The following is an 11,385-nucleotide window of genomic DNA, read 5'->3' as shown; positions in this document are numbered from 1 at the left end:
TCCTTCTCAGAGGATATTCGATCTTTGCCCAATCTAGTTAAAAACAATTTTTTTCGAAAATTTCTCGAACAAGCTCTCCAGAAAAGGCAAGGCGAGAGCTAATTTAGAGAAATAGTGAGAAAACAGGTACAATGCAGTTGTCGTAAAATCAAACAGGAATCCGTCAATGAGTTCAAAACTAAGAGTTGCAAGAAAATCTACTCGCCTGAGGAATTTGATAATCATGATTGCAATATTTAGAATAAAAAGAAGAAAAGAAAGGTAGATGGAAAATAAGAAGAAAATACTTTAAATAATTGATTGACAATAAATGACTCTACTATACAAATAAAATTGATATTAATTTCTAAGTGTAAATAAAAGATGAAACATTTTTATTTCTATCAGAAATATTTTTAATCTGGTATTTAAAATTAATTAACGTGTTCCAGTAATGCAAATTATGCGAGAAAAAACGCGTCCCAAACATCTCCTTTTGCGTCCCATACTGCCCCACATCGGGGAGGTTTGGGACAAAGCGTCAAGTAAAATGTTTTATCTTCTCCAAGAAAACTGAGTTGTTTTCCAAGTTCTATTGAGTACTTTTTATAAAGTCAATACCCATAAGTATCCTATAGACTGCATAAAATTGTAATACACTATCGTGGTTTTTTGGAATAGTGTCTGAAAGTCAAAACATGAAAAAGTGTCCCAAACCTCCCCGGTCTCCCCTACCCATAAAGCATGCGAAAAGATAATAAGGGTCCTACCTTCGAACGGATCAAACTTCGTACAATTATTTCTTTTTAATATGTTTTTAATTAATTTGACCCATTATAATATTATATTTTAATAGCTAGACCGCTGTTTTAAAATTTCTGAATAGAGTCATAGGACGAATCCATTAGGAACATAAAGAAAAGATTGAGTTATTCGAAGCTTAATTTGTCAGAACGTAGCGCGCTTTCCCCTACTGATATAGCTCTATCTCGTGAGTTCGAGCATTCCGCAAAGCTGGGACGCTTTGACATCTCTTTTTCAATCTGCTTCTTTTTCAACCAGAAATAAAAAATATGCCAATTGGATCAAATGTTACTCTTTTCATACAAAGGAAAAACTTAATATTTTAAAATATAAAAATATACACTGTATCATGAAAATTATGTTGAAAGGATGGAATGAATTCAAATATATTTTTCTCTCACTAAATAAAGGGTTAACTATAAAAGGAAGGGTGAAACAGAAAAAATCTCAGCAAATATCAAAGGGATAAAAATTAAATGGTGAATGTAACAGGGAATTCAAAGAAAGATGAACTTACGATAGATGTCCAGAACATAGCTGCTCTCTTTAGGTTCAGCCAATAATGTATTGGTTGCTTGACACGTGAATACGGAATTGAGATCGGTTCTCTGAATTGCTGGCCACATCAGACGATTTTCAATAACATCACCTGAGTTCTGTTCGTATTGATCATCCACCAAAAGTCCATTTACTAGCCATCGTACCTCAGGCTGTGGTCGACCTATAATTGAATACAGAAAGGAAGTCGTTACACATTTCACTTGAGGGTGAGTGGTAATGGGATGGGACAATGACATCAGCTCCAGGAGCTTTTCTGATGGTACTGTGTCCAAAATCTATTGTTCAGCCAGGGTGTATGTTCAATCCAAAATCAAATGTTTACTTCTTGTTTCAATATATGTTCACTGGCGCATCAGATCGACGATGAAAGAATGATTGGAATTCGCCATGGAGCAACCTGGACAAATTGTTGAGATAGAGAACAGAGAGGTATGTCTGGGGCATGAAAAAAGTTCGATTTGCTTAATTAAAATCCACCCATATTGCCTTTTTTTTGCTCCCAGAACGGTATCTTTTGTCTGATTTTCCGCCATTTATTCACTCTAGCCTGATTAATGATACCACTTTTCATTTGATACATACATCCCTCACCTCACTTTTTCATCTCCAATCCTATTGTAATGTATAGTAGATTTTTAAATATGCCAATTCATTAATTTTCACTCCATCGCTAAACTTTAATTTGCATTTCTTTTTTCTTTGTTGGCAGAAAAAGTGGCTTCCATATCTCACTTCATTCTTTCATGTGCCATCATCTCTTCTGACAAAAGTCCTCATCACACCCTCTTGGAGAGCTTATTCTTCTGATTTTCCCCATGGGATGTATCCATCAGATTCCTACCCATAGCATAAATTGCTACATGTGAGTTTCCCCAATGAAAAATAGACACATGGAAAGCTATAAAACATTTTCTTTGACTACATAAATAATGTGTCTCATCATATTTCCTGGCTCGCGGTTGTTATTGTCATGATGAGGACAAGTAGTAAAGACTTTTTATCGTGATATGAATGAGAGACTCTCGTGCAGCTAAAATGGAAAGATGAGTGCTTATGAAAGAGGATTATATGTATGTAGGAGGTAGAAGTGACACTGAATAATATGAAAGTCGTCCTAAATGTTCTTTTGGTTAACCGAATTTTTCACAGAGTTTATTTAATATAATATTTAAAAAAAAAGTATTAATATTTTAAAATTTTATTTTACAAAACTTAAATGCTTAAAAACATTAGTCTAATTTGTGCAATTCGCAAAAGAAATCATCAAAAGGTATATTAAAAAAGTAGGAAAAATTTTCAAAACTTAAGGGCTACGTACATCCTGTACGCTACGTACATTCGATTCTCGATTTTTACTTTTTGTTGTGTTGGTACACATATCCGCAACTTATATTGACATGACCAGTCATTTCGTATTTTTAGTTTGGTTTTTACAGATAAAAACCTAAAAACCTTAGACTTCTTTTACAGCTTTTTGGCGTTTTTATAAACGCCAAAAATTTTATAAAAATTTTATAAATAAGTTTATAAATTTTTTTAAATAAAATCAAGCGTTCAAGAAAACTTAAAATGTCAACTGTATCATCCCGTCTGACACAGGGTAACTAAGCCCAGCGCTAAGACTTTATTTAATACCCAGCTTTGGGCACTAATTTAGTCCTTTACGCTAAGATTTGAATGGTAGGTCTTAATTAAGGACTTAATTAAGGAATTTTTTCACGGACATTAATGGCAGACGAATGAAATTGTCTGTGACACTTCCTCACAGTAACAAGCACAATAATATGTTTCGTTTAATCAGTTATAACAATTAAACACTTCAGAATAGCAAAAAATATCGTGTAAAAAATACCTTAAAAAATATCCATGAAAAATAAATAAAAACACGTAATTTAGATTTGCAACTTCTTTAATAACTGCACAATTCTATATGTACAACACATCGTCACATAATTCATAGTAGCGGACAGTGCTCTCCTTTCGAATGTTCATGCCTTCGAATAATGTGAATTGCTTTTGTTTTTCGTAAGAGATTTACACTAAATTAATACGGAATTATCAACAATTGATGATAAGCCAACTAATATATAATAGAAATTTGCAAGTCTCTGTGGAAAACCAAAAGAAAATTCACATTATTGAAAGGCATGAACGTACGAAGGGAAAGTACTTTCCCCTATTAATAAAATTGTAGAAAATCCACTGAAATCAGTATAAAAACCATTGAATAACTTAAAAAACACTAAATTCTTTTGGGGAAAAGATCCATTTAGTCCAGAGGTGTGCAAGAACCGTTGAAACCGAATAAACGTCAAAATAAGTTTGATCAGGTAGCGTTTTGATCATTGACGAACAAGCTTTATTTGTCGTTTTTTCGGTTTCAAACGGTTCTTGCACACCTCTGATTTAGTCAGTGAGAGCTGAGCAACACTGCCGGAAACATCATTTTATTAGTTCCGATTTTTGCCACTACGAACGCAAAACAGTATCCTGAACATATATTTGGTAAGGGATATTTTCTATGAAAACTTCTTAAAAGTAAAGTGTGAAAGATAGGGGTTAATTCAGGCTTTACTTTACGCTTATTTGGTCAGACGGGATTTAGAGAGTCCATTTTGAACAAAAATAGAAATTAAAGTTTTTTTGACATTTCACAAAAGACCTACAACATGTTAATAACGATGCTCGGCTATGGACGTCAAAAACCGATTAAACCAATAAAGCGATAAGGAAAATAGCCCCGCCAGGTTTATTGTAAATATATTTCTTGAAAATTTTGTGCAAAAAATCATTCAAGCCAAGTTTGACATAGCGGCAATTTTGATAATATTTTTCTTCATCCTCTTTTTCGATTTGAATTTTGAGTGACAAATTCTTTTATTTGTTAGAAACACTACCCATCTGACTAGTTAAGCGTCAATTAAAGTCTGAATTTAGCCCTGTTTTTCATACCCGTTAGATAATATACGTGAAGGACACTGTCTTGCGCTCATACCGGCGAGCATTGGAACTACGAAAATTATGTTGCCGACCGTGTTTTTCTGCTGTCACTGACAAAATGGAGTATGGGAGACCGGGGCAGAATTAGTCAGAAAACGAAATTTTTCAATGAATAGAAAAGAATGTGTTTACTTCTAATAAATAGTGGTTTTCTCAATATTCCTTCTAAGGCACGCTAAAACATCCCACTGTATAATTCTACGCGTGGATAATTCTGCCCCAGTCTCCCATATTTTCCAAAAAAATTTAGTTTTTAACATTTACTCAAAAATTCTCAGTGATTTTAATGTTGTTTTTATAAACCCACTCATGCGTTTCGCGTAGAGAAAAGTACAGTGATAACTATAAACAAATTTCCAACCTTGAAATACGTAATTTTTATTAGGTGAGATTCTTAACAATCTCACCTACTATAATCCTAACAAAATCTCATGTCCTCCGATCGCGCTCAAACTTGGCCAAAATGTGTTTCGCCACTTCCTGATCACGAATATATGGGGGGCTAAGTTACGTTCCCGGCCGGCCGGCCGGTCGGCTGTCCGGCCGCTCTTTGGAGCTTAATAGCTCCTAAACTAAAAAAGATATCGACTTGCGGTTTTCGGCAAAGGTTAAATATCGTATGAAAATTGCAACATGGTGCATTGACCCCCCACCCCCCACCCCTCATTCCGCCATTTTGAATACCACCCTTTTTTTGTTTTCTCAATAGCTCCGCCCCTATGGCATCGAGCGAGCTCAAATTTTAGTATGTTATAGCTGGGCCTTAGAGCTTTCCATCAATACCAAACTTAAAGTCCCCCGACCCCCCTGACCCGAGCTATAAGGGTCCAAAAAAAAATTCTTAAAATGGCCATAACTCCGGTTCTAATTGTCAGAATTTAAAAAGTGAGGGCTTTTTGGAAAGCTCTCGTGAAATGCCACTTCCTCTTCTAACATCGCAAGTTCATAAAACCACCACTAGGGGCGCTATTATTAAAAAGAAAATTTTTAAATCTTAAAAGTTAAATAACTCAAAAATTCCATTGTGCATCGGGCTGAAATTTTAGTATGTTGTAGCCGTTGATTATACCTATCAAACAAAAAAAAACCTTAAGTCGATCCATAACCCCTGACCCGAGCTATAAGGGGTCAAAGTTCGAACATTTACCGGCCTCTATCTCCGGTTCTAATTAACATATCGACATAAATTTTACCTTTTTGGTTTCGTCTCGATGAGCACTTTCAGATGGAAGTTCAAAAAGTCACCACAGATGGCGCTGTGATAGCGTCAAAATTCATCGAAATTCAAAGGCATTTTTCTCAAAAACGGCATTGTGCAAGTTAATGAAATTTTAGTATGTTGTAGTCCAGTCTAGAACGTTTCCAAAATGGTGCAAATGTGCGCTGTGGTTAAAACAGAACCGGAGATATGAGGAGTCAAAGTTCACAAAATTCAAAAAAATCATATCTCCGGTTCTATGTGACCGATTTTGATGAATGAGGGCTTAAACGAAAGGTCTCACCAAATGCTACAACTTTCTAGAATATTTGAACTTCGTGGGACCAACACCAGGGGCGCCACAGTCGAAAAACCAATTTCAATATCACATAACCTCAATTATCTCGACTGCCGCTGAACCGATTTTGATGATTACTTCGACATAATTGTAGAGGACATTTGTCTCTACATTTCGTCCATACATCATTTTCCGGTCAGACTACGCTATCACTCCGATTTTGCCGTTTAAGTGTGAAAAAATTGATTTTTCCCATAATAACGCTTTGAAATCACTCAGATGCCAATTTGACTGCCTCTACTCCACCAAGCCACTTAAAATAGGGTTTAAATGGAAAGTCCCACAAAATACAACAATTCTTTGATATAGTTGAAGTTCAACAAATGACTACTTGGGGCACTCTGGATGAAAAAACGAGTTAAGAAACAAAAACCTCGATTATCTTGGCTTCTGTGTAATCGATGAGATCATGTTCTATGGAAAAATTATAGAGAACATTCTGGTCTACATTTCACCCATATAACACTTTTCTGTCAGTTCATCCAAATCCTTGATATTTTGGTTTAAATACAAAATTTGTATAATTTCACGAATTTGATTCAAGATAACTGAATGGCGTCTCCCAACTTCAGCTCTAAATCGAATTTGCATGCACTCCGAGTTAGCTCACGTTAAGAATCTCACCTACATAAGCCGGTTAGGATTATCTGTCCCTTTCCTTTTGTGGGTATGTTTTAGGAGACATTTTTTTCATAAAGGTTTTTGCTTTTCTAAGGTGTTAAATCGTTCATACTGGTTATAAAACATATCACTATATTTGAAAAGAATTATATTAAAAAAGTTCGGGTTTTGATATGATTTAAAAGAGAAAGACTCCATCGCCAGAAGAGCTCAAAGCCATATCAAAAAGCACATATAAGGAGGACTTCGAAGATATCTAAAAGCTCAAATACATGTGTATTATATCTGAGTAGGATTACTTTGAAGGAAACAAAATAGATTTTAATGAATAATAAATATTTTTCGAGAAAAATAAAAATTCACCTTACTTTTTGAACACACCTTGTATACCACCAATTTCTCCCTCAAGTCTGAGAAAAGCGCGATTAAAGATTGAAAATATTTTGTGAAGAAATTAAAGATATACGATTTTAATTAAAACGTATTGAATCTAAATCTACTTTAACCTCGCCTCGAAATTATCTGCAATTAAAGGTTCAAAAAGCGTATCCTGATTAGATTTAAAATTAAAGAAATCTTAATAGAGTTTGTTATTTAAATTTCATTATTGTAAAATTTATTATATTTTTTTTATTTTAAATTTGACACTTCAAATTTAAAATTAAGAAATAACACGAATCTGATCAACTACACGTTCTTTGCAGAACAAAAGAGAATATTTTACTGACCAAAATGGAATATGTTACAGACCATAAATGATTTTGTCAAAAGAAATACCCAGGGGACAAACTGCGAACTTTTCGAACTCGTGAGCACGATGCTCTTCCCAGCGGATGAAGCTCAACAACTTTATCAATCTAGACAAATAATGCAGAACTATGTTTAGGGTATAGCATTGAGGTCACAAGTTCCAGCACTTCGAAAAGCCGGGGAGCTTGGTCTGTTTTGTTATTGTTTGTCCTCTATTGATTCTTGTTTCGTAATTACAACGATATATCATACAACACTATAATTGTTATTTGGGCTTTTTTTTATCAAAATTAAAAAAAATGTGTAGTATAGTTAAAATTAATGTTATAGCAAATTGTATGATCAAATGACACGTATATTCACGTATATTTTCTGAGGGAGCTTTTTAAAAGTAAAGTATGAAAGACAGGGCTAAATTCACATTTTAATTGACGCTTCACTAGTCAGATGGGTAGTGTAACTAACAAAGAAAAGAATTTGTCACCCAGAATTCAAATAAAAAAAGAGTATCAAGGAAAATATTATCAAAAATGACACGGTATCAAACTTTGCTTGAATGACTTTATCTACAAAATTATCCTATATCTTGCAGCTGGGCAAGAAACGCACGAGAAAATGCATTTAAAAATTCTTTCCTGGTTGCAATTCAGATATCAATTGTGTAAAAAATAAATTACCTATAAAATAATTTATTGTAAGAAATTAATTGGTAATACAATTTCTGGCAAGAATTTTTGTCTCAACTTTATCAAAGACGTAAGATGGAAGTGCCTGGTGGTTTTATATATTTAACACAGCATACTTTCTCCGTCAAGAACTCTATGTAAGATGAGGAGAACGTAGTGGGATGAAAAGTGCGACAAAAAGAGAAGAACTCACGATTATGGCAAGGAAAGGAAATGTGGTTTGAGTGAGAAAATACGAAAAGGAAGGGAATTTTTTTGAAATTGCACAGAGAAGTTTGAGGAGGTACCAAGAAAATAAGCATAATGACAAGAAATGAAACATTTGGTTGAAAAAGTGCGGAATGAATAAAAAGTTTAAATTCTCATTCTTACATCCGGGGACGCATTTTTGTGCTTTCCTCAGTCATTTTTCCATTTCACCTACATCCTTTTGACTCAATTTTTTTCCCTTAGTCATTCGTGGACGTTTTTCTTTCCTCGAATATAGACCATGAGGCACATGAAAACGTAAAATACAGGAAGAGTTCCATATGTGTACATTAAGAATTTGATGAGGAAGAAAAGTGAAAAACATTGAGGAATGAATGGAATAACATGAGAGAGATTTTGTACTAGAACTTTTACCACTAATTTCAATATGATTCACTAAAAATGCACTCCTACTACATTATTATAGTGTTATCAGGAAATGTACAGCCAAATTGCAATTTTTGAAATACCGTCATCACTCATGAGAAATGTATTCTAAAAGGAAGATCACGATAGGTACCACACGAAATCCGAAACTCCAAATTATTCCTATGAGATATATTTTTACATTTTGTGGTTTGCCACGAGAAATTGAATAGGGGCTATGGGAGTTTATGCGAAATTCTATATATCTCAAAGGAGTTATTTGAAAAGTTTCCACTTGCATGAGCTTTTTTTCCCACAGAATATTATGCTCAATTTGTGGTTGCTTTTGCCAAGACTTTTCTAAAAATATTCTTCTTGATCTTACACGCAACTTCAACGACTTTTACCGTTTGTGATTTTATTTAACGACTTTTAGATAAAATTTAATAAATCACAAATTTTTATGTCTTTTTTGTGTATATGACAAAGCATAGCTCCACTGACGTTGTTTTTACGAAATCTCTTTGCAAAAGCTTTTTCCTCTGTTCTTAAAGCAGGAGCTATTCTCCTTATCCCATGGGGTATCACATGACTTAGCACAATATTTGGTCATAAAGACGTAATTTGAAAATTTTTACTAATTTTACAGTTATCAAAATGGATGTAGGTTTAGTGTCGAAATGCTGACACCACTGTGACCATGAAATGACTTGCAACTATCAAAACGCAAAATAAAAAAAAGGTCATTGATTACTGAGCATACAGTAATATTTCTTGTTCCAATGTGTTCATTTAACGAATGTGTTAACGAATATTACAGAAATAAAATGCACATATAGAGCGTACGGCCTATTCGACACATGTCAACCCAAGTCGACGCTGTAACTTCACTTTCACTTTCATAAAGTGAATAATGGGTGGCACCTACAGTTCTCCAATTTCCCTTTATAAGTTTGTACTTTTATTTAGGTGAGCCCCATCAGGACTTACTGTAGTAACCCGACTTTGAAGGTTACTTTCAATGACAATTTCATCATCTTAGATTTTTCTAGAAATATAAGTTCCAGAAATAATTCAGTTTAAACAGGAAATAATTGACAAAAAATATATGATTAAAAAGTGTTTGTCACACCATAAGTGTGAAGTAATTAAATAGAGGCGACACTCTTATCTCAAGATGATGGTGCGGAGTCTGAACACCGCCAAAGATGAAAGCAAATCGTGGTGCAGATTGAGCACCCGGAATAAAATAAAATGATAAGAGTGGAGCCTCCGAAAAATAGTCACAACATTGCCGAAATTATTAGTTATTGGAAAAATTATAAAAAAAAGTGAGCTGGAATGAATAATTAGTCTACTCAATTCACTGAGTCCACTCACTCAGTCTACTCCGTTTACTCAATCGACTCAGTCCACTCAGTGAGTACTGTTACCATCCCTGTACGGAATTTAAGTCGAGAAATAAATCCTTACACACTCTCACTGAGGGTTTTATTATGCTGTGACAGTGTCTTGAGTATTCTCCACAACCCACCACTGCACTACATTACAATCAAATTGTAAATAAAAAACCGACGTGAAAACTAGTATTATCAATGGGGTCCGGAAATCGTGGGAAGTGGAAAATCACTCAGGGAAAATTCGTCAACTTTTTCCAGAGTTTTCGGCTCAATCTCCAAGCCTTCATCAGTGGTCAAGTCTTTAGGTTCTTCTTTAAATCTCGTTCAAATTGGTCAGACTTATTTGTACCAGGCATATTTAGAGAATGGTGACACTTATTAATTTTACAATTTTTCAGTACCCTAGGCAATAACAATTTTATATTTTCCTTTTCTTCATGATTTTTGTAGTGTCAGCGAGCCAGTCTTTGTTAGCACTGATGAAGGCTTGGAGACTGAGCCGAAAGCTCTGGAAAAAGTGGACGCAATTCCAGAGCTGTACAAAAGGCCTTTATCCAGATTGAGCATGCAGTACGAAGTCTGAAGCTACAGATAAACGAAGGCAAAACAAAGTAAATGGTGGCTTCGTCAGCAGCAACTCCGGCAACATCTACGGGAAACATCGGTCAAACAAGGTTCCCGATGAAGGACTACAACTTTGAAGTTGTTAACTCTTTTGTCTACCTTCGTCTGTCTGAAGTTCGCACACGGCTGCTGAAATCCAATAGGGTCTATTTCGGTCTATCAAGAGTTTTTCGATTCAGAACCTTAGGCATAATAACCAAGCTACTACTGTATAGGACTATGATCCTGCTAGTCTTCACTTATTCGTCTGAGACGTGGATCCTCAGCAAACAGAATTGCAAACTCTTAGCCGCGTTTGAGAAGAGGATTCCACGATGAATTTTTGACCTCGTATGTGAGGAGGGACTATTGCGGAGCCTATGCAACCATAAGGTGTATGAGTACTATTGAGAGGTAACTACTGTCGTCAAGCAAATACGACTCATTAAGTTCTGGTGGGCTATAGTCACCTGGTTCGCAAGCATGAGGCCGACCCACCCTCAGATGCACCGACGGCGAGGACCAGGACGCTAGCTCATTAAGGGTGTGGAATTGGAGAACCGTGGCGCGTAACAGGCTCGAGTGGCTGGCGACTGGTACTGAATCAGGCCAAGGCCAGCAATTGATTGTAACGCCGGTTAAGTAAGTAAGTACTATAAAGACTAAATCTCCATTATCGTTAATGATACCAATAATACCGCTTAAAATCGGTAGTTATCGATAAGTTTCCGGTTAAAAAGTCTGACGTGGTCTGACGCTGTATTTTTCTTTGGTTATTTTCCATTTTCAGTCAAATGACTTTCGAGGTGA

At 35.2% G+C, this 11,385-nt stretch overlaps 1 protein-coding gene across 1 annotated transcript in view; it reads right to left on the bottom strand.

Moving 5' to 3' along the window:
• LOC129808040 (neural cell adhesion molecule 2) overlaps positions 1-11,385 on the bottom strand; it is a 325,350-nt gene that overhangs the window by 152,297 nt on the left and 161,668 nt on the right. Inside the window, exon 8 of the mRNA XM_055857702.1 lies at positions 1,301-1,504. Coding sequence (XP_055713677.1) covers positions 1,301-1,504 — 204 coding nt within the window. The remainder of the gene's footprint in view (positions 1-1,300; positions 1,505-11,385) is intronic.

The sequence above is a fragment of the Phlebotomus papatasi genome, chromosome 3 (assembly GCF_024763615.1).
Source record: "Phlebotomus papatasi isolate M1 chromosome 3, Ppap_2.1, whole genome shotgun sequence".
In the NCBI taxonomy this organism is placed as follows: domain Eukaryota; kingdom Metazoa; phylum Arthropoda; class Insecta; order Diptera; family Psychodidae; genus Phlebotomus; species Phlebotomus papatasi.
Note: the sequence above shows the minus strand (reverse complement) of the source record. Positions and strands in the feature narration are given on the sequence as shown.